The sequence below is a fragment of the Carcharhinus amblyrhynchos genome, chromosome 15 (assembly GCF_965287045.1).
Source record: "Carcharhinus amblyrhynchos chromosome 15, sCarAmb.v2.hapA, whole genome shotgun sequence".
Classification (NCBI taxonomy): domain Eukaryota; kingdom Metazoa; phylum Chordata; class Chondrichthyes; order Carcharhiniformes; family Carcharhinidae; genus Carcharhinus; species Carcharhinus amblyrhynchos.
This window is the reverse complement of record NC_137338.1, coordinates 75,090,548-75,117,631: the sequence shown is the minus strand read 5'-3', so window position 1 is coordinate 75,117,631 and position 27,084 is coordinate 75,090,548. Positions and strand designations below refer to the sequence as shown.

Genomic DNA, 27,084 nt, shown 5'->3' with positions numbered 1-27,084 from the left:
AAGCCACTAGCTTTCAGAGCGCTGCTCCTTCATCAGGTGAGTGGAATCTCAGTTCACAAACAGGGCATATAAAGACACAAACTCAATTTACAACAATTTTAGTTTTGTAAATTGAGTTTGTGCCTTTATATGCCCTGTTTGTGAACTGAAACCCCCCTAACCTGATGAAGGAGCAGTGCTCTGAAAGCTAGTGGCTTGTGCTACCAAATAAACCTGTTGGACTTTAACCTGATGTTGTGAGACTTCTTAATGCCTTAACTTTACAGAGTATTTGTTGTAAGCTGAAGAGTAAAGAGTAGAAATTAGAATTTTATTAGCAACGACTCACCAATCAGCTTCTTCCCCTGTGCCAATATCACTTTTTATTCAAACTCCGCCTGTGCTCTGCTTCCACCAGCCACATTTTATGCCCCACTCGGCTCAGTTTCTTCCCATCCTGCGCCAACTGAAGTCTTGCTCTCTCCACCACTTTTTATGCCCTGCCCAACTCTTACTCCTTGCTGCCAAGGTAAATAGGAAATACTCACCAATCACTTACCTGCCTCCCTTTGATGCCACATCTTGATTTTTCTATCAGAATGTTGATTCTGACTGGTTCAGGATAGCCACTGCTCTCCCTGCTTCCTATCGTGCAAGTCTCCCTTTCTCCGCCAGTTTTAAAGTCCTGCAACTCCCAGTTTCACAGAAACAATCACAGAATCGGTGCCGTGCATCGTGTCTACAACAGCTGTCTGAATGAGCAATGTACAGAGTTCCATTCTCCTGCCTTCTCCCCATAACCCTGCACATTCTTTCTTTACAGAAAACAGTCTAATTCAATTTGAATGCTTCATTTGAACATGCCTCCACTGCACTCTCAAGCACAGAATTCCAGAATGCTGCATATTCGGTGTCCTCTCATTCTCAATCTTTCCATGAGTGGGAACAGTTTCTCCTTATTTACTCTGTTCAGACCCCTCGTAACTTTGAATACTGTCAAATCTCCTCCCAGCCTTCTTTTCTCCAATGCAAACAATCCTAACTTCTCCAATCTATCTTCATAACTAAAGTTCCTTGTTCTAGGAACTATTCTCGTGAATTCCCAAACTACAATCTCACTTTCTCTGCCTCTTTTGAAAGCACTGCTGCTCTCTCATAGTGACAGTGAGTTCTCGGGGGAAGAAGTAACCCCCCAGCTTGCTCACCAAATCCACTGACTTCCTTGTTTCCACCGGGTGAAGAATAATGAAAAGAGTCAAAAGTTCTCAATAATAATGGCACCCCTCCCCCGTGCCCCCCCCGTCCCCAAGTATAAAATCAGGTTGCCATCACCATCACTCACCCCTACCAGTTGTAACTTGCCTAGACAAGAGCTTAGTGCCATCTCACTTCTGCTCAGTCCAAACTCACTGCCCGGGATCTGAGTCTAACTGCCACTAAAGAAAGTCCTGGGCAGTGTTTGTGAGAACTGTTCCAATCAGACTCAGTGGATCTTCTCATCCTGGAGTAGTAATTAGACAATGTGATGGCTGGGAATTGAGCTGCTTGGAAGGTAATTACACCAGCTCTGATGAAGGATTATCCAGACTTCAAACATTAGCTCTAATCTCTCTCTCCACAGATGCTGTCAGATATGCTGAGATTTTCTGTTTTTGTGTTGGCAATTGCACTCACTACTGTACCACCTTCACACAACTGACATGTTATTGGTGGCACAGTGAGCACTGCTGCCTCACAGTACCAGGGACCCGTGTTTGATTCCCGACTTGGGTCACTGTCTGTGTGGAGTTTGCATGTTCTCCCTGTGTCTGCGTGGATTTCCTCTGGATGCTCCGGTTTCCTCCCACAGTCTGAAAGACATGCTGGTTCGGTGCACTGACCCGAACAGGTGCCGGACTGTGGCGACTCAGGGAATTTCACAGTAACTTCATTGCAGCATTAATGTAAGCCTTATTTGTGACTAATAAATAAACTTTACTTTCAAATTATTCAATCAAATTTTAGCATGAAGCACATTGCTTATTATTTGAATTTTATTTGGTGCACTGGGACTGTTATTCATGCTATATTTAAACAAATTCTATATTTAATACATAAATACTTCTCCAAATATTAAAGAATGTAAAAATCCTGATGAAAAGTTAAATGTTTTATTTTCACTGCCAGTATAGATTTTACTGAAACTTTAGAATTTAAAGCTTCTTGTTGTAATCTTAGGCACAATTAATTCAAATAATTTAATACACTTACGTTTCATAAAAAAGCATTAGAAAATTATTCAGCAAAAACCTGCTGCAGCCACACCTGAGAAATATGAAACAGCAACTGCTCCAAACCCAGCTTCAGAGTACAAAGAAATGTTTGAAGTAATTTTTAAGACATTGAGCGAGCAGCCCAAAGGCTACAGAAGGATGAAAACTGAACATTCTTAATGAGGACAACTATGTTCACTTATCAATCAAAATCTGAATGCATCATTGTGAAGCTATCCAAAAATGATGTCTTTTGTGAAGACTGCAGGACAGCTTTCATTACAGTTGGGTATGATTACTGAGCCTCTTCAGAAAACTGATTTTGGAATAGCTCCTTTTCTCTCTGAGTGCTTTTTAACTTAATATCATAAAGCATTTTGAAATGTTACATAATGTAGGCTAATTATTTGTGATCAGAGAACAATGCCCAATTTATTCCTGTTGAGAAATATAATGTAATCATAATACTGCCATGAAATTGTCTTGTTGCCATACTTGTGTGTTTAGGAGTCACTAATAGATGCTGTTGTTTCTAGTAATATTTTGTTTTTGTATAAGACCAAAGTCATCTTCTATAAATATGTAATGTCATAGACAGGAGGGGCAGTCAATTTAAACTGTTCTGATTTCTCCACTCTCTATCTGTCTGTAAACAGAAAGGTCTTCTCAAATTCTGATTTCCCCCTTTATCATAAACTAGAATCATAGAATCCTTACAGTGGAAGAAGACGCCATTGGATCCATCGCGGCTGTACCGACTCTCTGAAGTATCTTACCCAGGTCCTCTCTCCTACCCTATCCTCATAAACACACACATTTCCCATGGCTAATCCATCTAACCTACAATCTTGAGATACTAAGGAGCAATTTGGCTTGGCCAATCCCTCAAACCTGCATATCTTTATAAATGTATCTTCTAAACTATGTGGCATTGCACACAGAGAAGCACGGTCATGTGTAATTTTCAGATGAATTGGGATTGGAGAGCACTGTTTAATTAGGTTAGGTTAAATCAAGCTCTATTTTAACATCAGATATTCTGTTCTCATTTGCCATATAGTTTAAGCGATAATCTTAAAATTCAGCAATAGAGATTTAACAATAAGAAATGGCTTGTCTTTGCTCCAAAACCCCACTTGGGAGTTAGAACATAAGAACATAAGAACATAAGAAATAGGAGCAGGAGTAGGCCATCTAGCCCTTCGAGCCTGCCCCGCCATTCAATAAGATCATGGCTGATCTGTCGTGGCTCAGTTCCACTTTCCCGCCCTCTCCCCATAACCCTTAATCCCCTCTCTTATCAAAAACCCATCAACCCGCGTCTTAAAAATATTTAGCGAGGCAGCCTCCACCACTTCAACGGGCAGAGAATTCCAGAGATTCACCACCCTTTGAGTGAAGAAGTTCCTCCTCAACTCCGTTCTAAACCGCCTCCCCTTTATCTTGAGGCTGTGCCCCCTAGTCCTACTGTCTTTTTTGAGCGGGAAGAGTCTCTCCACCTCTATCCTATCCATCCCATTCATCATCTTATACGTCTCAATGAGATCTCCCCTCATTCTTCTAAACTCTAACGAGTACAAGCCTAGTTTATTCAGCCTCTCCTCATAGCTCAATCCCCTCAACTCCGGTATCAGCCTAGTAAACCTCCTCTGCACTCCCTCCAGGGCCAAAATATCCTTGCGCAGGTGCGGCGCCCAAAACTGCACACAGTACTCCAGCTGCGGCCTCACCAATGCCCTATACAGCTGCAGCAAGACCTCCCTACTTTTATATTCAATCCCCCTCGCTATGAAGGCCAGCATCCCATTCGCCTTCCTGACCACCTGCTGCAACTGCAAGCTGGGTTTTTGCGACTCATGCACAAGGACCCCGAGGTCCCTCTGCACCGTCGCCTGCTGCAGTTTTTCGCCTCGTAAGTAATAGTCCTTCCTACCATTTTTCCTACCAAAGTGGACCACCTCACACTTGCCAACATTAAATTCCATTTGCCATTTCCTGGCCCATTCGCCCATCCTATCTAGATCCTTCTAAAGAGGAATATTACACATGTTGGTCTAATATTTCTGGATAAGTTTTGAATGTATAGTTACTATCACAGTCGAAATGTGAAAGAAAATGTGTATGGATATATATTTGTCAGGTGGATTACTTCACAGAATCTTCCTGTGCTTTTCAAAATGGACAATTGCTGAGCTTAGAGGTTAGATTTTCGTGGGCGGGGGGAGTGGGAGGCACACCTCTATTCTGAGTCGTGCAAAATGGCTTGGTTCAGTCACCATTGTGCTTGGAATGGCCCTGGCCATTGTGGGCATCTGGCACCATCTTCATTGTTTGGCCTTGGATAGTTCTTCAGTAATGGGGAGCAGAGTTGCAGGTGATGGTGGTTGGGGAGTTGGCTGTGGGAAGAAACAATGAGCAAAGGCACTTATCTGTAGTTAAACCACCATTTACGATAACATTTGCAAGATCATACATCTCATCACCTGACTTCCAGGAACAGGTCCACCCAGAATGCAAAGTCTTCTAAAATGTTCAGCAGCTTATATTTGCATAGATGCTCTAATTTATGGTTTCAGCAACCGAACTACAGACAAAAGCAAAATCCCAAAAATATTGTCTGGAAATCTTAAATAAAATCTGAAAATACTCAGCAAGTCAGGCAGCATCTGTAGAGGGAAACAAGGGTTATCATTTTCAAGTCCACAATCCTTCATCAGAGCTGAAGGCAGAAAACAATGTAATGTGAAAGAGCTGGGTGAGGAAGAACAAAATCCGTGTTTATAGGGCAGAAGACAAGTGGGATTAACTAACAAAATGGTTTATGATATAAAAACCAAAGGAGTGTTATAGTAAAAAAAAGATGTGTCCAAAACAAGTGTGAATGGCTAGATAGTAATAAGGGCTACACAGTAGTTAGCATTGCTGCCTCACAGCACCAGGGACCTGGGTTCAATTTCAGCCTAGGGTAACTGTGGGGAGTTTGCACTTTCTCCCCATGTATGGGTTTCTTCCAGGTGCTCCAGTTTCCTACTACAGTCCAAAAGACGTGCTGGTTAAATGGGCTGGCCGTGCTGAATTGTCTATTAGTGTCGGGGGGTTAAGAGGGTAAATTTGTGGGGTTAGAGGGATAGGGCCTGGGTGAAATTGTTGTCGGTGCAAGCTTGATGGCCAAATGGCTTGCTTCTACACTGTAGGGCCTCTGATTCAAAGGGAAGAATAGAAAAAATACAAACCAGCAAAAAATTAAAACAAAATGGACGCAGTGTTCATATTGCTCCAATGTTGCTGAATTTAATCTTGAGGTTCAAAGTCAAAATATGAGACAAAGACAGAAAGATTCACGTGTGAACAAAGTGAAAAACTGAGCTGAGAAGTAACAAAACCCTGATCTCACACACACACACACACTTCCCTTTGGGGAGGTGATGGCCTACTGCTATTGTCATTAGGCTATTAATCCAGGAACTTAGCTAATGTTCTGGGGGACCTGGGTTCAAAACTCACCATAGCAGATGGTGGAATTTGAATTCAAATAAAAAAAATCTGGAATTAAAGAATCCACGGATGAGCACGAAACAATTGTTGATTGGTGGAAAATCCATTTGGTTCAATCATGTCCTTTAGGAAAAAGAAAATCTGTTGTCCTTAACTGGGTCTTGCCTACATGTGACTCCAGAGCCACAGCAATGTGGTTGAGTCCCAAATGCCCTCTGAACAAGGGCAAATAGAGATGGGCAAATGAATAGAAAAACACACGGTAAAGCACGCCCTTCACTTTTCACTCTCACGCACAGGCTACGTTGGCAGTAGGACCAGGCGTGTGACTGTCACTCCGATGCCACGCAAGGTGCGCAACATTCGGTGACGCGCAACATGCGCAACATTCGGTGACGTACGTTTGCCCCGTCCCTCCCGCTGACGTCAGAAGGGGGTTGGTCCGAGTGCAGCTTTTGCTGCTTCACAATAGAAAGAGCCGGAAATGAGGGAGCTGCTGGCGGTGTGACTGACGATCTGGTTCTCTGTCTGCCGGTGCGCTCTCCTCCCCCCGTAGTTCAAGAGCGGGCGAAAAGTGTCGGCGGTGCGGTTGCTGCGTTGTTGTTGTTGGAAAAAGAGGAAAAAAAAGCAGTAAGCAGGTCGGTGTCCGGGGTGAAGTGAGTTTTATTTCCAAAGAGTGGCGGTTGGGCCCTTTGCCTGCCATCAGTGGGTAAGGCCAGTGCGCATGTTCGCCGACTACCTGTCAATCAGAGGAGTTTGTGCAATGTTGCTGCTTCAGTGCTGCATCCAGGTCCCCCAGACCCCTTCCAGTGCATTGATTTTGGGCTGGAGTTACTGCAAATGTGCTACAACTACGCAAGGAACCGCTCACTCTTTCGCAACTTCTGCCTATTTGCAGTATGATTTATTGATTTGAATCGAAATATATGGCGCATTTTTAAAAAACAAAATCTAGCTTTTGACTTGATGAGCTGCTTTCGAGTTCAGTTATTTCACTGGATGTCTCTTTATGGCAGGATTTATTTTAAAAATTGAGTGCTCGTCTTCAAGCTGCTAGAAAGGCGAAGGACTTGAATGTGAAGCCCGGACGGTGGTTACCTGAGGCCAGCATTAAGCTTGCTGAACGTCAGCTCTCGGGTGCTCGTTGAAGTACTATTTAAAAGCAACAAATCTGAACGATAGTTCTTTCCACCTTTTGCAATGCTCCAGTCGCCCTCTATAAACAGGCTGCCAAATTTCAGAGTCTGTCTTATATCCACGGAGGAACGAAAGTATGCAAATACTTTCCCAATGTAGTGAGATATAATTGATTTTTGCTTCCTTCGGATTGGGTCTCCATAACGTTCAGTTTAGATTCTCCTGCAATTTGAAATGTTTTCAGTTTTTAACAGTCACTGACAATTTGCCATTTTTATGGTGCACTTCGGACAGTAATGGAATAGGTACAAGTGAATTATAAAATAGTAATCCAGTCAAGGAATTCAGATAATCAGCAAAGTTTATTCAGTTTAGGAACATTGCTCTAAATAGAGAGATTAAGAATACCTTAACATGCACTTTAGAGAGTTTGATTATTATCACAGTCGAATGAGTGTGTCTGTTTAATATTGATGTTTTTGGTTTCCTGTTGGAAGATAAACAGTGCTCAAGTTGGAGGATTAAAACATTTTGCCAGTTTCATGACTTGTTGTTACACCTGGCTGTTCTATTTGTTTAGATCTGTAGATTGCTTTTTTTTTTGAAAACGTATACCTTGTTCATAAAATATCTGAGAACATTACAAACAACTCAAAACGGCCATTACAGTGCAGTGATTCTCAAGTTTTCTGCATAGATCATGCAGCACTCTGAAGTGCTTCAACACAATTAATGTAATATTCTATGCATATATTCAATGTGACTCATAGAGCCAAGGGGGATCTATACCACGGTAATGTAAACCAGTGCTAAAGCTTTCTCCTGTTGGTACTTTTGTCACCATTCTTTACTTAACATATAAACAAAAGTTGACTTGACACCACGACAGGAGAGACTGCTGTCGTTAGTAGCTCTAACATCAAAAGCATTTGAAACAAGCAGCAATCCAAAGGGGAGAATACATGTTTCTTTAAAAAAAATGTACAAAAAGGGAGAGAGCCAGAGAATGCATTTAGAGATTTAATACAAATGTGGTACAAATATTTTATCTGGTTGAGGATTGAAGCATCTTTCAATACATGAGGTATGAGCACAGTGCACAATGTATACAATGTGTGTATTTTTTAATAAATTCGATGTAGAGATGCATTTGAAAATTCTCTTCATTTTAGAAAATCCTTCTGTAAACTGTTGCCTTGCTAATTCACAAAGTGCCAATTGACCATGTAGATGTACATACCACCAAAATGAATTTTGTTTCTGTTGTTACAATCTGCAGTTAGTGTGAAGATAAACATCATAAAAATTCAAAATATCCCAACACCTTTTTTTAAATCAGTCATTGGACCAAGCAATTACAGCAGTGAAGGGAAAGTCCTAGGGCTGTGCCAGGAAGTGTGTGACAGCAGGCAAAGGTTGGCTTTCCCTGTTCCAGCTGGTGCCTCCCAGTAGCAACACAGCTAAAAGTTTCAAGTTGAGAGTTGGCAGCGGACTGTATCTGCTGTTATGAATACATTGTTTCAAGCCTTACTCTGGAGACTTCAGCACATAATCTAGGCTGGGACTTCAGTGCAATACTAAGGGAATACTGCACTGTTACTGGTGCCATTTATTGTTGTACATACTAGGCTGTTGTATATAAATCCTGAATGTTGGTGCACTCCTTTTATGCTCTTGAAATTTTATGGATCTAGTTGTTATGTATGACAGTTGCTGCAGCTAGTTGTAGATCAACCCTGTGGCAGCAGGTGAAGCAGGAGATGAGGTGGCGATGTGTTTGTGTTCTTTTTGGAGCAAGAAGTTGTGTGAAGTTGGCATACAAAGCAATTCACAAAAGGTGGAAATTAAGTACAATAGAATAGCAAGCTTGAAAAAATATATTACAAAACTCAATTGACCCAAGTCCATTCCTCCCAAAAAGGCACCTACATGGAACATTACACACAATGAGTAATTTGGCACATCAACATGCATGCCAATTTTCTTCTATCTAATCCCACTTCCTTCATTTACCCTATTCTTAATATTCTTTTGCATACAACTATCTAAGATTTCCTTTGCATACTTTCAATAATGCTTTGTGATGCAGAATTCTAAAGCTATCCATTATATGAAGGCTATCCTATTTCTACTTCTCTTTAATTATTCTAATTCAATTCTAAAACATTTGAGCAGAACCTCCAAGAGCATCTACTTCCACGTGGATTTGTGGAGCGGTGGCTATCTGAATTTAATTTGCTGTCAAAAAAGCTGGTTTTCCATAAAGATAAACACATACAAGTACTCTCCATTGCCTTGCTATCTTTGTTTAATCTATCCCTCATATAAACTTAAGAGATCCATATTCATGGAGATCTTTGATCACTACCTTTATGTCTTGCAACCTGACCAGAAAGAAATACTCTCCCCTAAATCACTTACAATGTAATTTCCCAATTCCAAACTGCCTGGCCTTTGTTCATTGCAATACTGCAGCTCTTGATCCATTTAATCACCCTCAGTTTTATCTTTGTGCTCAGTATCTTCTTCCTCCCACCCTGGCTATTTCCCTTTTATCACCTCTTTTTCTTTTCTTCAAGGTCAAGGGACACAGACTTGGACAACAAGCAACTGTCCTCACCACATCTGACTGGACCATATTAAGCGCTGTTAGACCCCTCACTCTCTGTGCAATGCACTCCTTGCACCATGATCTTTATGAAAAGATGAAACAATCCCAGCTTCTCTTTGGACTCCTCCTCTGTGCCCTCTAACCTTGTGCCCAACAGGTGAAAGGGATTGATAGACTTTTTTATTAGGTCAAGTCCCTCTGGCCCTCTGCCTGAATACCTGCAATTCTCTCCTTGAACATCTCTTCTTGTCCTTTTTAAGAAATAATTCTGACCAAGTTTTTGGTCAAAAAGTACTTTTTGAAGTGTAATCATTTACAACATAGAAAGGTGCAGAAACCATTTTTGCACATCAAATCCCACATGCAGCAATGAGATAAATACCCAAATAATATATATATTTTTAGGAGGTATAAATGTTGCCTGGGACACCAAGAACACCCTCCTCTTTAAGTTGTGCCAAGTATACTTTCATATCAATATGATGGTCAGACCAAGCCTCAAGTCTCACTGAAAGTTTGTTACCTCCACTACTGAACAGGAGTGTCAGCTTAAATTATGTGCTGAAATGTGGAATTTAAACTACTGCCTGTTGTTTCACAGGCCAGGGCTAACATAGGTTGGATTTTGCATTTATATTTTGCAGTCAGTGTACTCTTGGTTCTGGGTAAGCTGATGAAGTATCAAAGAGGTGTGACATACCCCAAAGCTCTTTGTAAATGACTCTGTTTGATAAGCTGAAGTTATTGTCTGTGATGTCAGCCATATGAGAGATTCAGGCAAAATACTGTGGATGCTTGAATCTGGAATAAAAACTGAAAATGCGGGAAAATCTCAGCAGGTCTGACAACATCTGTGGCTCTATTCCCTCTCCAATGTTTTGATCGTCCTGACTCAAAATGTTGGCTCTATTCTCTATAGATGCTATCGGACTTGCTGAGATTTTCCAGCATTTTCTGTTTTTGTTTCATTCGTAGAATCCCTACAGTTCAGAAGGTCATTTGGCCCATCTAGCCTGCACCAACACTAACACCATATATTGATCCTTCTAGTCCTTCTGACATTAAGGGGGCAATTTACCATGGTCAATCAACCTAACCCACACATCTTTGGAATATGAGAGGAAATTGGCGCACCCAGAGGAAACCTTTGCATACACAGAAAGAACGTGCAAAGTCCATACAGTTACCCAAGGCCAGAATTGAACCCAGGTCCCTGGCATTGTGAGGCAGCAGTGCTAACCACTGTGTCACCATGCCACTCCAGTGAAATAATAATTTTACATTGATTTTGGAAGTGTGGATCTTGCAATGCTTTATTCCAGAGTGCAGGTATTACTTGACAGCCAGGGTATAAGGACATTTTTGTACAGCAACAGGCTGAGTGGCAGTACAATTGGGGAATAAAGAGAGACTTTCATTTATAAATTGCCTTTCATGACCTTTGGATTCTCCTATGTGTTTTTATATATGAAGTACTTTTGAAGTGCAATCACTGTTGTAGAAAATGTGGCAGCCAAACTGCATGGAGCAAGCTCCCACAAAGCTGTGATGATGACCAGATAATGGGTTTTGTCATGTTGATTGAGGAATAAATAGTGACCATAGATCAGGGATAATGCCACTGCTCTTTTGGGTTGTTGTACATCAACTTCAGGGGAAGGTGGCACACAATTTTACATCTCATCTGCAAGTGAGCACTGGTGAAAATGCGGCACTCCCTCAGTACTACTCAGCCTTAATATTTGTGCTGAATTTGTGGGTTGGGACTTGAACCCAGAGACGAGTGCGACCAGCTGAGCCACAGCTGACATATGTGCTAATGCTGAAGCAGAACTTGTTGCTATCCAGCTTGCTATTAAGTGAAGTAACCTGTCCTGAATGCGCTTTGACTAGATGCTAGTCAATGTGGTTTTTGTGACTGTACATTCATTTTGCAATGTCGTTGCTTGCTACACTCGGAATTTGATACTTTGTTTTTAGCATGGGGAGAAAAAATTGTTCCTATCCTTCAACACAAAGTCCTTTTGCCCTTCTCTAAGGTTCTATATTAGTAACCTTTAAAGCAACTCCAGTCAGCTGATAACATTTTTTAGTTCTGTGTATTTAGTAGGATGGTTTAGATTTGCAAATCTGTGTTCAATGATTGTAACAGTGTAGCTTAAGCTTTTTGCATTAAGATATCTGATTTCCCGTTACAGGGCAGTAATATGATTTGTTAGCAGTTTATTCAGGATGGACCTCAAAATTAATGCTCATCTTGACCAAGCTAAATATTTACATGCTTGTTATTAATATATGCAGGCTTTAATACATGAAGTTTCAGAATGAATCATATGAGTGATGTCCAACACCATGTATATAATGAAGTGTTGAAATTCGTTTAGAAGCATATGTAGTTTAGATTTCAACAAAAAACAGTCTGTTTGTGCTGAATAAATCAGTTCTGTTTTTAGCTCGACTGTTTAGCTCAATTATTTTTATTTTAGGTGAAGTACAGAAGCTTGGAAGTCTTGCTAAACTAAAAGGCTGTTGACAGATCTTGGTTGCTGAGGATTTCTTGCTGAAAATACATATTTTGTTTCTTTGCGTGCCTTACCCACAGTCTACCAAAGAGGTAAGAGACTGACATCTTCTTGAAGTGTTAAACTTATTACATTTTCTACGTTTTGCATAGTGTTTCAATGTTAGTGTTCTCACTTCTTCAAAAGCCACATTTCTACTGAGGTTTGCTTTTTGAAAGGGCCCACATTCTAATCTTTCTATGTATTGGTGATTATGCAGTGGGAGTCTTTCAAGAACTTCTTTTCTCTGTTCCTTGGCCTCCATATCTCTCTCCCCACCCAAATACAAAGGTCAGTTCTTTGCCAAAGAAGACAAGCAAAGCACTTGAATCCAGGTCTCTGCCATTATCACTCCATGGAGATGTGTCCTCGAACAGTACAGGGGTTAGTTGAGTTCCACTTGTTCCATTTTTTTTCTTCTAGGTTAAGTTAGGAAGCAAGCTGTGGACAGTTATTGCAGGTCAAAATATTGCCATACAGTTGCTTATTGTGTCAGAGTACAAACTACTTGAACTACAGAGTTTATAGTCCAATTTGTTGTTTTATCACAGTGATTCTATTTAATGCAGTAGCAAATGCCACTCCTGTGAGGAACTAATTTTTGTAAAAATTGGACCAATAATTGCAACTTTCAGTCCTAAGATGACTGTTATTCTGAAGTTAAGTGTTGTGGCATAGTCATAGTGGTCAGTGTCTTTGCCTGTGAACCAGCAGCTCTGGGTTGAAGTCTCACTATAGGACTTGATGGCCAAAGAAGATATGTTCTTGACGTGGCCAAACAGGTTGAGTATCAACTTGTAAATCCTTCCACATATTTCAGTGACAGACGATAAGAACAGGGGAGACTCCTGGTCAGCCATCTCGGAAGACGATGGCAGACCATTGCACTATAGAACGCTACAGTGCAGAAAGAGGCCCTTCAGCCCGTTGAGTCTGCACCGACCACAATCCCACTCCCATATCCCTACATATTACACCCACTAATCCCTCTAACCTACGCATCCCTGGATACTAAGGGACAATTTCTTAGCATGGCCAATCAACCTAACCTGCACATCTTTGGACTGTGGGAAGAAACTGGAGTACCCGGAGGAAACCCATGCAGACACGAGGAGAATGTGCAAACACCACACAGACAGTGACCCGAGCTGGGAATCGAACCTCGGACCCTGGAGCTGTGAAGCAGCAGTGCTAACCACTGTGCTACCATGCCGCCCCTATCTTGCCAAATTTAACCCCACACCAGCACAGAAGCCCATAGTTGCCAAAACACACTCAGGGCATAGTGTATAGATTCTGAAGTTGTTTGTTGATTTATATCAGTGATGATTTTATTAATTAATCAATAACTGAACCTGTTGGATTTATCTAAATTACCAAATAGATGCAAACACATTCAAATCCAGTTAGTCATTAATAAGCCTAAGGGAACAATTGGTACCAGTACACCATTGTGATCATTTCGATGCTATGTAGGTAGAGTACTATGAAGGTTTTTTAATTGCATTAGTAATCCCTGAGTGATCTAAATCCTAATCAGTTAAATAAAATACAATTGAGATGGAAGGGCAGGCGATGTATTGCAGGTGCAGCATGTGGTGCTAAGTGGACACCAGTATGATTCACAGCAATTCCATCTGCACTGAATGTTTGCAACACAAGTAACTTGGTTTCAGAGCTGAGGTCTGAGCTTATGACATGGTGATACATGAGGGAGGGAGAAAGTTAAGTTGAAGTTGGATTTCGTAACTGATAATTTGGGGTTGGCATCAGAGAAAATATCCATGGAACTTACTGGATTCCTGTAGTATTTTTCACTTGCCTTTTTTTCAAACTTGGAGCGAAATATCATGTCAACTGCAGACTATCTTAATTTGGCAATGAAGAATATCCAATTGGATGAGATACTGCAGCATATCTGCTACTCGTGGAAGTGTACATTTTTTAAATTTAAGTTGCTCCTTGTTGCAATTTCTAATGTTTCAATGGTTTTCATATTGTTCTACTTTGTAATTGGAGGCGGTTGACTGTGTTTTAAGAGTGGATATGGCTGATGACGAAATAATTTAAGATTTCCCACATTGGATGTTGGGCAAATGAGCTACACAGTTTGTCAATGACGTTTATACTTCATTTAAAAAACCTCAACCTTTCGATGCATGGCGTTTATAAAATGTGCTTAAGATTTTTGTTTCAGGCATGTTAGTCAATTTCTTGTCCCTGTGTTAAGCTGCAGAATGGAACATGCTTCCAACTTTGCCTGTTGTTAATCTCAAAATAGTCTTGTCAAACCAATTACAGTGACAGAGCATAGCACCTCTGTTCTGCTCCGACAGTTTGTTTTAACCTATGCCTTATGAGACCTTGCTTTCCTGAAGCTGGTGTACACAGAATTACCTGTTTTATACTTGGCCAACTGGAGGTGTTATGAATGTGAGGTTTTATAAGATGGTTATGCTATCTTTTTTAATTCAAGGTAAAATGGTGTAATAAAAAGGAAATGTGAACTCTTGCTAGTTCTGTCCGTCAGTGAGCCTGTGTGGCCTGGTTACCTTGAGAACAAGAGACCCAGATCAGGTGCAATTGAAGTGGACGTGTTAGGTGTAAAACCTGAAAACAAAGGACAGAGCAGCTGATTTTGCCAAGGGTAGACTTGCAGACTTTCAGGCAGTCTGCCTTTTTTTTAAAAAAAGGCCCTGGACAGGGAGTAAGATGGTCCCAGAGAGAGAGAGACAGAGATGGCAGCTGCTGTGGTCAGCTGAGAAAAAAGGCTGTTTCTTTGATAGCTACCAGACAGAATACGGATGGGAAGACATTCTGCAGTCAAAGCAACAAAATTCTTGGAAATTTAAGGACACTGGAAAATTCATTCTGATGAGGTCAGGGGAAGGAGTCATGGAATGTGCCTTGGTGTTGCAAGTTTGTTTAGGATTTCTCAGAAGACTGAGGGAGAGGAGCTTTATTCTCAGGACATTCTTGTCACCTAGTGAAACGGGGAGAAGTGAGCTCATTGGAAGCTGGGAGTAATTTTGGATTGATTCCTGAACAGACTGGACAGAGTGTTCTGACACACATAAAAGCAGTGTGGGGTTTTCGAATGTTTTAAAACACTAATCAGGGATGTCTTCTGTAGTTTTTGTGTATTAGTTACCTACTAAATGATGTTTAGTCAATGTTGATTTTAGCTTGTTTGTTACTGTTAGTTTTGGCGTGAAATCTTCTTGTGATCTTTTGAGTGGTCACTGGGAATACAAATCCCTCTTTTGAAGAACAACTTATTGGTCACTATATAGATTGTTAAAAGACAATCAACCATAGATGAACAAAACATGGTTATCATCAAATTTCAGAAATAAGAACATTTTTATATTTTAGTGTGCACTTCTTGGTTTTCCCTACTTTAGTATTTTCTCCCTCCAAATGAAGGAAAAGGTAAGTTGGTCTCAATAGCATTCTGTAGTGAGTTACTAATTGAAGAGTAAGGATGGACTCGCTTGTAACTTCTGACTTGAAAAAATCTCCTCCTCCCTACAAAGAAATTACACTACCCCTGTTCTGCAGCTCAGTGTTCCAGCCAGGCCAAAATCAGGATTTGGCTGTGAGGGAAATTACAGGCACAAACCTATTAAATTGTTTTTCTCGAAATGACTATTACTTTGCCAATAATGCTGAACCGTATGTGGTTACAGGCAAACAATCTTTTGTATAAGCTTGCCCAACTTTTGCTGCACTTTTGTCACCCTCCTTCTCTGGCTTCCCTTTGAAAGAGATTTTGTTTTATAGCAGCGACAGATTGCATTTATACAGCACCTCGAACATAAAATATCCCAGGGCACTCCATAAGGATGTTATCAAACGAAGGCTGATGCTGAGCCAAGTGAGATATTGGGGCAGGTGAGGTGGTAGGTTTTATGCAAGTAAATGATTTTCACAGTAACTTCTTTGCAGTGTTAATATAAGTCTATTTGTGAAATTAATAAATAAACTAATGGAATACCTTAAAAAGGTGTGGAGTTTAGAGGGGAAATTCTAAAATATGGGCCTTGGCAGCTAAAGGCATGTTACCCAATGGTGGAACAACTGAAATCTGGGATATTAAAGAAGCTAGAATTGGAAGTACATAAATATCTGATATGGTTATGGGACTGGAAGAGATTACCAAGATTGGGTGGACTGAGAACTTGAAAGGGTTTGAAACCAAGCATGCAAATTTTAAAATAAAAGCAAATTACTGCGGATCCTGGAATCTGAAACAATAACCAAGTGCTGGAAAATCTCAGCATTCGACAGCATCTGTGGAGAGAAAGCAAATCGAACATTTCAACTCTGGATTCAGATGCAATATTAGCTCTGTTCTTTCTCCACAAATGCTGGTAGACCTGCTAAGATTTTTCAGCATTTTCTGCTGTGAATTTTAAAATCTAGGCATTCCTTAACTGGGAACCAGTATATCTCAGGCAGCATAGGAGTGACAGGAAATAGGACTTGGTGCAACTTAGAGCGTGTGTGGCAGAGCTTTGGATGACTTCAAGTGTACAGAAGCTAGCATGCGAAAGGTTGGATAAGTATGATGGAATAGCTAAGTTCTAGAAGTAACAGTGGCATGGATAAGGCTTCAGCAGCAGGTGAATTGAGGCAGGGGTGGAGTTGGGCAACCCTGCAAATGTGGAAATTGATGGCCTGAATGTTTGTAGATTCATGGTCACAAGCTGACCTTGGTATCAAATACAACACCAAGCTTCCAAGCAGCCATGTTCAGTCTCTGACAATTGTCAGGGAGAGGGATGAAGCTGGTAAGTAAGGGAGAGAATTAGTGATGGGAACTGAAGACAGTGGCTTTGAACTTCTTATTTAGTTGGAAGAAATTTCTCATCCAGTTTCATCCAATTTAAAGACAGTGAGGAGGAGTCAAGTGAGGTGGTGATAAAGTAGAACTTAGTATCATCAATGTACATGTTTAATGTTGTTGCTGAGGGCCATTACGTAGATGAGAAATTGAAAGGGATCCATAAGGGCAAATCACTGGTAACGGGAGCCAGGAGAGAAGCCATTGCACGTGATTCTCTGGCAATGATTCAACAAATAAGAATTGAACCGCTAAAGGACAGTTCCACATAGTTGCATGACAGAGGAACAGTGTTGAAGTAGGATGGCACCATCAGCTATGTCAAAGGCTGTTAATAGGTTGAGAAGATGAGGAGTAATTGGTTATGGTCACAAAAAAATGCCATTTGTGACCTTCAAGTGCTTTCCAGCCTGGAAACATGATTAGAGAAATTGAAACATGAACTTGTAAGAGTGATGAGCTTATATTTAGGAGATGACAGCAAATCCAAGGACTGAGGAACTACACATGATTTTGAGTATTTTCTCTTTGTTTCAGAATCCAGCATTTGCAGTAATTTGCTTTTATCTGAGGAAAGGGAGGATGGACTTGGAAGTAGTTTGTAAGGACAGAAGATCAAGGCTTTTTCTTTGTGAAATGGAGTGAAACGGAATTGGAGGACAGTATCCGAGGAGGGAAAGAACTGTTTATAATATTAGCTAACACAGGACATGAAAGGGAAAAGGGATGGTCAAAATCTTGGGCTAAATAAGATTGAAGGCAAGTGATGTTTATAATGGACAGAATGGTTTAGAGAAAGCAAAGGAGAATCCTTTCCATTTAGCTGAGGGGGCAGAAGTTGATTTAATTTGATTTATAGTGTTACATCTATTAGAATAGAGTGAAAAGTATTGTTTCTTGTGCGCTATACAGACAAAGCATATCGTTCATAGAGAAGGAACCTAGAGAGTGCAGAATGTAGTGTTACAGTCATAGCTAGGGTGTAGAGAAAGATCAGCTTAGTGCAAGGTAGGTCCATTCAGCAGGGAAGAAGCTGTTCTCAAGACGTTTGGTACGTGACCTCAGACTTTTGTATCTTTTTCCCGATGGAAGAAGGTGGAAGAGAGAATGTCTGTGGTGCATGGGGTCCTTAATTATGCTGGCTGCTTTGCTGAGACAGTAGCAAGCATAGACAGAGTCAATGGTTGGAAGGCTGGTTTACGTGATGGATTGGGCTACACTCACGACCTTTTGTAGTTTCTTGCAGTCTTGGGCAGAACAGGAGGCATCCCAAGCTGTGATGCAACCAGAAAGAATGCTTTCCATGGTGCATCTGTAAAAGCTGGTGAGAGATATAGCTGACATGCCAAACTGTAGGTATAGGAGTTTTAAAATTCACCTGAAAGACAGCATCTCTGTCAGTGCAGTACTCCCTCAGAACAGCACTGGAGTGACACCTTGAATTTTATGCTCAAGTCCTGGAGTGGAACCTGAACCTACAGTCTTCTGAGTCAGAAGTGAGTGTGCTACCAAATAAGCTATGGTGCACATGGGAGAAAGCAGCTTGCATTCTAATAGGCTCAAGCTAACAATTGCGTGATGTAATAGTTAAAAAGTGTAACACGGAAGGAGATCACTCGATCTGTCACTCCAGTGCTGCCTCTTTGAAAAGCAACTGTGGTGAAGTCACATCCTTGCTTTTTATCAGCCTGTTAGGTTCCACAACCCCTGGTACCTGTGCAATTCCTTCAAAAATAATTTATGCAAGTAACTTCTACCAACTTTTCAGATCTTGAAAACTGACTACAAAAGATCTCCATTCTACCCAGCAACTCCTCCTCTCCTGCTCTCTCTTTTTTCCCCTTCCCCTTGTTGCCCTCAGCTAAACCCTTGTGATGTGTGCCCATGGTTCCAAATCTCCAAGAAAAACTGTGCTTATGTTTTGTGTGCTTAACTTGTATTGAGACTTTGCTGTTCTGGTTAGTCTTTCATTCCAGATAGTGGATCGAGTGCAGTAGGTCCCTGATTATTCACTTTGCAATCCAATACTTTTAAGACTACCTGGACCAGATACTCAGTCCATCACTTGAAGTACCATCCAACATTGGTGAAGACATGTTGAATTGCTGTGAACATCTTTGCATCACTCTTTTGAGAGTTGGGTTCGATAATGAACTTTGTCTCTCTCCTACAAATATTTGAGCTAGAGTAAACCCTGGTTAAAGGTTCAGATTTTAGTTAAATACTTGAATAGCTTTCTCTATCTTCATGAGGGTCATAGCCTTGGGAAGAGTGATTTTAAAAGAATTGCAAGTTCAAGGAGCCTTAGACGTTGAGGAGGAACTTCTTCACTCAAAGGGTGGTGAATCTCTGGAATTCTCTGCCCGTTGAGGTGGTGGAGGCTGCCTCGCTAAATATTTTTAAGACGCGGGTTGATGGGTTTTTGATAAGCGAGGGGATTAAGGGTTATGGGGAGAGGGCGGGAATGTGGAACTGAGCCACGACAGTTCAGCCATGATCTTATTGAATGGCGGGGCAGGCTCGAAGGGCTAGATGGCCTACTCCTGCTCCTATTTCTTATGTTCTAGACATTCTGTAGTCTGGAATAAAGTTGCAAGTGCCCTACACATTCCTCATGAGAACCAAATCACAGCTGTTCTTTTCTGATTGTTACATTAGTCTCCAAACTATAGCTTATACATGTTGCAACAGCTTGAAAAAATATTAAAAATCGCAGTTCATTTCTGAATAGCTTTGACGCCCAGTAGCCACTTATAGATAGAAGCCATGGTTATGCTCTGAAGGTATGCAGGATTCAAGTGGAATTCTCTTCTGCCTCAAAAGGGCAGCTGCAATTAAAGTTGGTAATTTCCCTCTTTATTCCACCCCTCCTCACAAAGTGGGCCCAACCCTTGTATTGGCATATTTCTGGTAGTTTCCACATACTTTTATAACTTCTTTGATAGTGGGATGTTATCAATTACTCCTCTAATTTGTTTGGAGACACGACTCTGGTAGTAAATATTGCACAAATATTACACACAGCTTAGCTTGGTATTGAAGAGGGGCAAATACATATTTTGCTAGATGTGCCAAATAATTTTAAAAATTGCATTAAAATCTGGCTCTGATTTTATTTATTTCTTTTCCATTTGTTTATTTACAGGTAAATCAGGGTGAAATAAATCGAACAAAAATGCCGCTGTTCAAGTCGCACAAAAGTCCAGCAGACATTGTCAAAAATCTCAAAGAGAATATGGCGATGCTGGAAAAGCAAGACATTTCAGACAAAAAGGCTGAAAAGGTATCTAATAGTGCTTGAAAAGGTGTTGTCATGTGGGAGTAATTTTGTTCAACGCATGAGTGAAAAAAGCAGTTATGTAGTTCAAAGCTGACAAAAGAAATTTTCCAGTATCTTTGCCATGTCATAATCAAAGTGCCAATGTTCTCCAATTGAATAATTAATTATGCTTTTATGTCAGCTTTTAAAATATTTTGTTTGGCTTTTATGGGAGGAAATAACTTGCATTATATACTGCATTTCAGCTGATGAGACATGAAAGCAAACAAGGCAGCCATTCTGCTCACAACAAGGTGATAAATGACCAGTTGTTCTGTTTGGGTGGTGTTCGCTTATGTATAACTGGTATATGAGGCATATAGACCAGTTATACATACTCTTTGAGTAGTGCCAGGGGATCTTCAGCTGAACAAGCAATTTCAGTTTGAAGAACTATTTCAGAGATTGAATCTCTGACAACACAACAGTCCAAAGTCTGACAATACCAGGTTTTAGTCCAACCGATTTATTTGATAATAGACTCACAAGCTTTCGGGGTTAGTCCCTTCGTCAGGTGAATGGAGAGTTCTGGCCACAGACAGTTTAGAGATTACTGATTAGAATGCGAATTCTAATCAGTAATCGCATTCTAATCAGTAATCTCTAAACTGTCTGTGCTTTATATGCTCTGTCTGAGGCCAGAACTCTCCATTCACCTGACGAAGGGACTAACCCCGAAAGCTTGTGAGTCTATTATCAAATAAATCGGTTGGACTAAAACCTGGTGTTGTCAGACTTTTTACTGTGTTTACGCCAGTCCAACGCCGGCATACCCACATCATGAACACAACAGTCCCCCAGTGCTGCACAGATTAGGTGCTCAGTTTCTGAAGTAGGGCTGAAAAACATTACTTTGAGTGGCAGGTGAGAATTTTACTACTGATGGTAGAACTCATGGTTGTTCAGATGCAGATACTTGGGTGATGTTCAAGGCACAAGAAAAAAATGCCAGTGTTTTGAAATTCAGCTGTATGAATACCTGGTAACAGTTTTAATGAAGTATTAATGCATTTATTTAAGTGGGCTAATATCTCAAATTAAAATAGTAGAACAAAATAGTACATTAGCACATGTTGAGAATTTGTATGCTTAATGCCTTGCAATGTGCATTCGAGACTGGATGTGAACTGGACTTTGAAAACATGAATGTGTGATAGATTGGAAGTGTTTTACATAATTTATTAGTTTGGTGCCAGCTGTATTTTGTTGCTGACATCTACGTGGTCAGTTCACTTTTTAAGTAAAGGTTTCATCTTCATAGGCAGGATGGCATTCAGGACTGCTGATTTGCAAAACGCTTCTCTTGTAGTTTAATTTCTTCATAAATTAACGTGGAACAGAGCATGTTACTGAATATATCAAATAGTGTTGTATGTTTAAGAATGTCACTCACGCTGTCCACTCCAAAAGAGAAATGGCCGATCCACTTAATACTGGGGTGCTCCCATGCAGACTTGCAGAGTGAGTTATATTGCTTTTAGTGGGTATTAATCTTTGCAGTCTCTTTAAGTTGGTGAACATATTTGGTATCAATTGTTAAATGCACTTTGACCTCCATCACTAAAGTATTGCATACCTATTTCAGTGCTCAACATGGTATTGTGCACATTTTTTGTAAATTTTAGTGTGTGTGGAACATTATGGAATGATCTTACCTGTGTGCAACCTTGTAAGCTTTCAGGGAACCTACAAATACAAGACTGTGATGTAAATAAACCTACTCGAAGAAAACAAGGTCCAGTGGATACCATCATTGTTTTGTCTATGTCAGCTTGGCACTATTGATCGCACTTGTGTCACTTTAATCAAAAGATAGCAGATTCAAGCCACACTCCAGTAGTTTCAACCTCTGTGTTTTCCCTCCTGGAGAGAAAATCCAGCCCTTCATCTTTACATCCCATTATTGTTATTAAAAATAGATTGTCAAGTTATCTTAGCAGTTATCACTTTCTTTCAGATCCTTAAAGTACATTTGTATCAAGTTTTTTCAAATTCTTCTGAGATTTCACTGAGCGTTGAGGCTTCTATGCTGTCAAGTGGATTTTCCCACAAATTAGTACATCTGTTAATAGGAAAGAGAATAGGTTTACGCCATTCATTTTATTTGACATTGGCTTTTTTATATGTTGAAACATACAAGATCCTGAAAGGAGTCAGAACGGCATAAGGGGTAAGCAGGAAGATTGAGTTGAGGCCAAAATCAGATCGGCCATGATCTTATCAAGTGGTAGAGTAGGCTAAAGGCTGAATGGCCTATTCCTGCTCCTGATTTGTTTATATGTATGTCAAGCAGTTTCTGGGCTAACACTGGCAGGAGGTATTACATGCCAGATGGCACCTTTCCTGAACTCTCACTCTGGTAGTTAAAGAACCCTGTCAAAGAGCAGCAGAATCTCATTGTGTCCTAACCAATAATCAACCTTTTAACCAATTTAACCAGAATCTCATTACTGTTAGTGGGATCTTAGTGCTCACGTTGCAGCTCTGCATTATAACTTATTGTGTAAGGTGTGCCTGGGAAATTTGAGATGCACAGAAATGCTATAAAAATTGTTATTTATAAAGGATAGTAGAAAGTTCTGTCTTGCTATTCCTTCGGAGTTGTACATGTGAATGAGGTTCTGTTAGCAAAAGAGTGTTTAAAGTTGGTGGATATGATAAATTGACGCAAAGATTACACATCAGATTGCCGTTAATCTAGGAACCAAACATTAATTTAGTTTGTTGAGATAGTAGGCACCATTTCCATGTTTCTGTTATGTATGTTGATACATACAGACTTGGTCAGTTTTTAATTACATGAAATTTGAGAGCTTTTTTTTATTTCTTGATATTTCAGAGCTTGTCTTCTGAGATTTTCTGTGAAAGCAGTGGCTTTAGTCCTGCACCTAGTCTGTTGACACACCAGTCTCAAAGTACTAAGAATGCTAGGATGTGAATTCAATCCTCCAAGTGATCATGTATTGAGTTCCACTTCTCAGCAGGACTGTCTGGCGGAGGGACTTGCTTAAAGAGAGGATGATTGACAACTTGTACAGCTTTCCCAGTAGCTGGTTCAGAAACAATATTTGAAATACAGCTTGGCATAATCCACTCAATCTGCCATTTTGCTCAAGAGAATGTGTTTGGATCAGAAAACTTTAAATGGTAAAGAAAAGTTATTTTCAAAATGTTGGGAGATGAGGGAGAGGGAGTAACAGAAAATATTGATATTATAATCTGTGCTCATTTTGACGCTAAGGGGCACTTCCCAAGTTTCCCAGGCTTCTATCTTTTTAATTGAATTCTTCTGGACATTGGTTAGCTTTCCTTTATTTAACTACTTTTGCTGCTGGCATTTCTATGCTGATTCTATGGTATGTTTTAAGGTGGGGCTATGGCTTTTCTAGACCATTTAACTATTGTTAAAATTAATGCACTGTCAAGAGCATAAATGAACCAAAAGAAGGATGGGTGTGGTTGGCTGAAAAGTCCCTTTCTAGAATTGCTTATCTGAGTGAATTAAATAAATTGGCAGAGAGAGTTGATGGCTTTGTGTTAATGACTTCTATAATTTCACATGATTTAAAAAAAAGGTTTTTTTTGCAGTCTGTCAGTATTCTAAAAATTAACTCAAATGTGAAATTTCTTATTCTTAGAATGTAGCCCTCAAGTTCGAAAATGAGCAGAATACTGTTGATTCTGGAGATCTGAAATAAAAATACTGGAAATAATTGGATGTGGCAGCATCTATGGAGAGAGTTAATGTTTCAGGTTGATAACCTTTCTGTCTCCAGAGATGTGAGGCAGTATTGAAGGTGGGAGGGGAGCGCAGGGTGGGGAAGAACATTTTAATATAGCAATGGGTCAGGTATCAAATCGTTTAATTGCTATGTTGTGTTTCCAACAGTTTTGACAATACGAACTGAAATGAAAGGGTTTGTTTGTGAATACCAGAATAAAGCAGCCTGAGAAACAATAGATTGCATAAAGCTTGCTGGTGCATTCAATTTGAAGTTCAAAAACTGCTTTTCGAGAAAATAAATCCATGGCTTCAAATATAAAAGCAAAATATTGCAGATGCTGGAATTTGAAACAAAAACAGAACATGCTAGAAAGTCTCAGCAGTCCTGACAGCATCTGTGGAGAGAGAATAGAGCCAACATTTCAAGTCTAGGTGACGCTTTGTCAGAGCCCAATAAAGCTAAGTTTCGAGACTCAAAACATTGGCTCTAATGAGCTTTGATGAAGGCTCATCGAGACCCAAAATGTTGGCTCTATTCTCTCCCCACAGATGCTGTCAGACCTGTTGAGATCTTCCAGCATTTTCATTTCTCTGCCCTTGGCTTCAAAGTTAGCTTGTAAACAGCAAGCAGGTATTACTTTTGAGTGCCCGTGTGTATAATCACAATGGTTTGGCACCAAATGTGTCCTAAATTGAGTAGAAACTGGCTTGTAAGTCAATGTAACAATGAGATGCAGCATTCCATTAGTTGACAGGATATGAAGTGGGCCCCAAGTTGCAACATCACTTGATAAATCCAAAGATTTGCACTATGGTGATCTTTTCTGATTCTTGCACTTGTAGCAATCTGCCACAGAAGAAAACATGTGGCTACACCTACACTGCATGGACTGCACCTGTTTACCATCATCTTTTCAAGGGCATTTAGTGATGGACAATATATGCTGCTCTAGCTTGTGACACTCGCATTCCAGAACAAATAATAAAGCAGTTGGTATGTTTAATTACTAACTGGAGGGGCTAGAAAACACTTGCAGCAGTGTTGAATGTTTTTCAGTATTGTGTTAGTAAATTTACTGAATTTAAATTGTATTTGTTCTCAACAATTGCATTAGTAAATACATATACCAGTGGTTCCCAACCTTTTTTTACATCAGGGCACACCCTTATGCTTTAAAAACATTTTGAGGCACACCTCCTATTTTCTCCAAATGAACTGTCCTCTCGCAGAAGTCTATTATCTCTAAATCTCCCAAAACATGTCAAGCCACCATTTAATGTAATTTTCATTAGTTTAAGAAATTTACAGTGGAAGCTTCATTACCATTTGCATGTTAAATTAAATATTGGAGCCTGTTTCTCCTTTTAACTTTATTGGTTCCTGTCTCTTAACTCTCTCTTCTTCCTTTATTGGGAGCTTTTTAAAAAGACTTCTCCCTGACTTTCCCTGTTTTTTTTTCTTCTCCCTGTCTCCTTCGTCTCGTGAAAGAGCCACATCATGGCTCCTTCATCTCTCCCAGGTTTTTGTGCCCTTGTTGTGTTTTTGTGCAGATACAAGAGGCCTTTGTCTTCAACTCCACGGTCAGCATCCTCAATTTCCAGAGAACCTGGAATCTCCTGTGCATGTATCAGCCACGAAAGCAGCTCGAAACGTAATGTTGGTAATCTGAACTGTGCATGTGCCAGCTGGGAAAGGACCACACATGCATGTTCTGATTTTTCACATTGGTTAGACCCATGTATCTGACCAGATGTGCGGTCCGTCCAAGCTGCGATTGTGTGGGAGGCCTGAGGTTCATCGGACTTTGAGATGCTGAGCACAGATCCTTACAACATGTCAGTGTGTCAGACTTGTTGGGAACCTCTGACATACAATGTTAAATACTTGGAAGTTGCAGAACATGTTCTTGGACCATTCACATTCTTTTGAAGAACATTACATTAAAAGAAAATTCAAAGTTTTCTTTAGGTATCCTTTGCTATTCTATTGTAACCAATCCACCATTGTTGCATTAAGAATGATTGGAGTTCAACACTAAATCTAGGGATGGAGGTTAAAATCAGCTTTTGCCGATGCCTGAATTTTGTATGATAGATTCCTACAATGAATAATGATCCCCTGCCAACAATTTTAAAGAAATTAAACGTTGGAATGACTTTGGTTGTGCAAGCAGTGAACTTGATTCTGTTCATGCGCTCACTTCTCCCCCAAGTGCTGACTCTGTCGTGTACCTGCTTTCCCCCTCCCCTATTTTTGTGGGGAGGAGTTTCTGACTGTACAATATTATACTTTGAGCTGCAATGCCAAAACTTGGAGATGCTTTCCTAAATCACCAGCATGTGAAAATTAATTATTGTGTCCCCTACCTAGTTTCTGTGTACTTTTTCCTGAATAAAGAGGGATGCCTAGTCTGACAAGGGATTTTGTATTTGCTGAGTGCTGATAAAACTGTTTACAATGTGTATGTGGCCCAGAGCAGCATGTGACACATGCTTACCTTGCTTGTGTGGAATATGGGATTCATGAAACTGCTGTCTTTTTAACAATGTACAAAATATAGATCAATCTAATCAGTGATGATGCTGCATATTGAGTTGTTGATGTCACTTGGTTATTGAAGGGCTTTTTAAGCATTGGCTTTTTTTATTCAGTGCTTTTCTATAGTAGCTATTAATTTTCTCTCCCCGCCTTCATCTCATACAGGTTGTGACTATTGGAATGTAATTGAAAAAGTCCTGGTAATTTGCTCAAGCACCCATTATATCTGTGGATTTGGACATAGTGATGAGATTCTCTGAATCCTGTGTCGCCCTGCTGTATGTACTTCCAGCAGGTTTGTTGAGAGTGGAAGTCATATTTAGGTCATTTTCCCCTTTCACTCTATTTCTCCTTCTCCTCCTCCTCCACCACCACACACACACACACACACACACACACACACACACACACACACACACACACACACACACACAGAGCCCCGGTCAACTAAACCACTTCAGTTTCCCAACTTGAGAATTACACAAGTTGGAAATGCAGTGAATAAGGGGGAGGATAATAGCCGACTGTGAGGAAATGGACAGAGATGTTCATTTGATGGAGAAATGTGAAATTGCCTGCATAAATCTTTGAAGGCAGCTGGCCAAATGGATATATTGTTTA

The 27,084-nt window shown here is 40.3% G+C and overlaps 1 protein-coding gene across 4 annotated transcripts in view; it reads left to right on the top strand.

Annotated features, from left to right (window-relative positions):
• The window catches only part of cab39l (calcium binding protein 39-like), a 78,340-nt gene that overhangs the window by 1,130 nt on the left and 50,126 nt on the right, over positions 1–27,084 (top strand). The window contains exons 1-3 of one of the 4 annotated variants that reach the window (XM_080204241.1): positions 2,249–2,520; positions 11,961–12,088; positions 20,027–20,164. In XM_080204241.1, coding sequence (XP_080060367.1) covers positions 20,057–20,164 — 108 coding nt within the window. In that variant the 5' untranslated portion in view covers positions 2,249–2,520; positions 11,961–12,088; positions 20,027–20,056. Of the gene's footprint in view, positions 1–2,248; positions 2,521–6,184; positions 6,365–11,960; positions 12,089–20,026; positions 20,165–27,084 lie in introns of those variants that run through there. The other 3 variants (XM_080204239.1, XM_080204240.1, XM_080204242.1) reach the window with 3 other exon arrangements.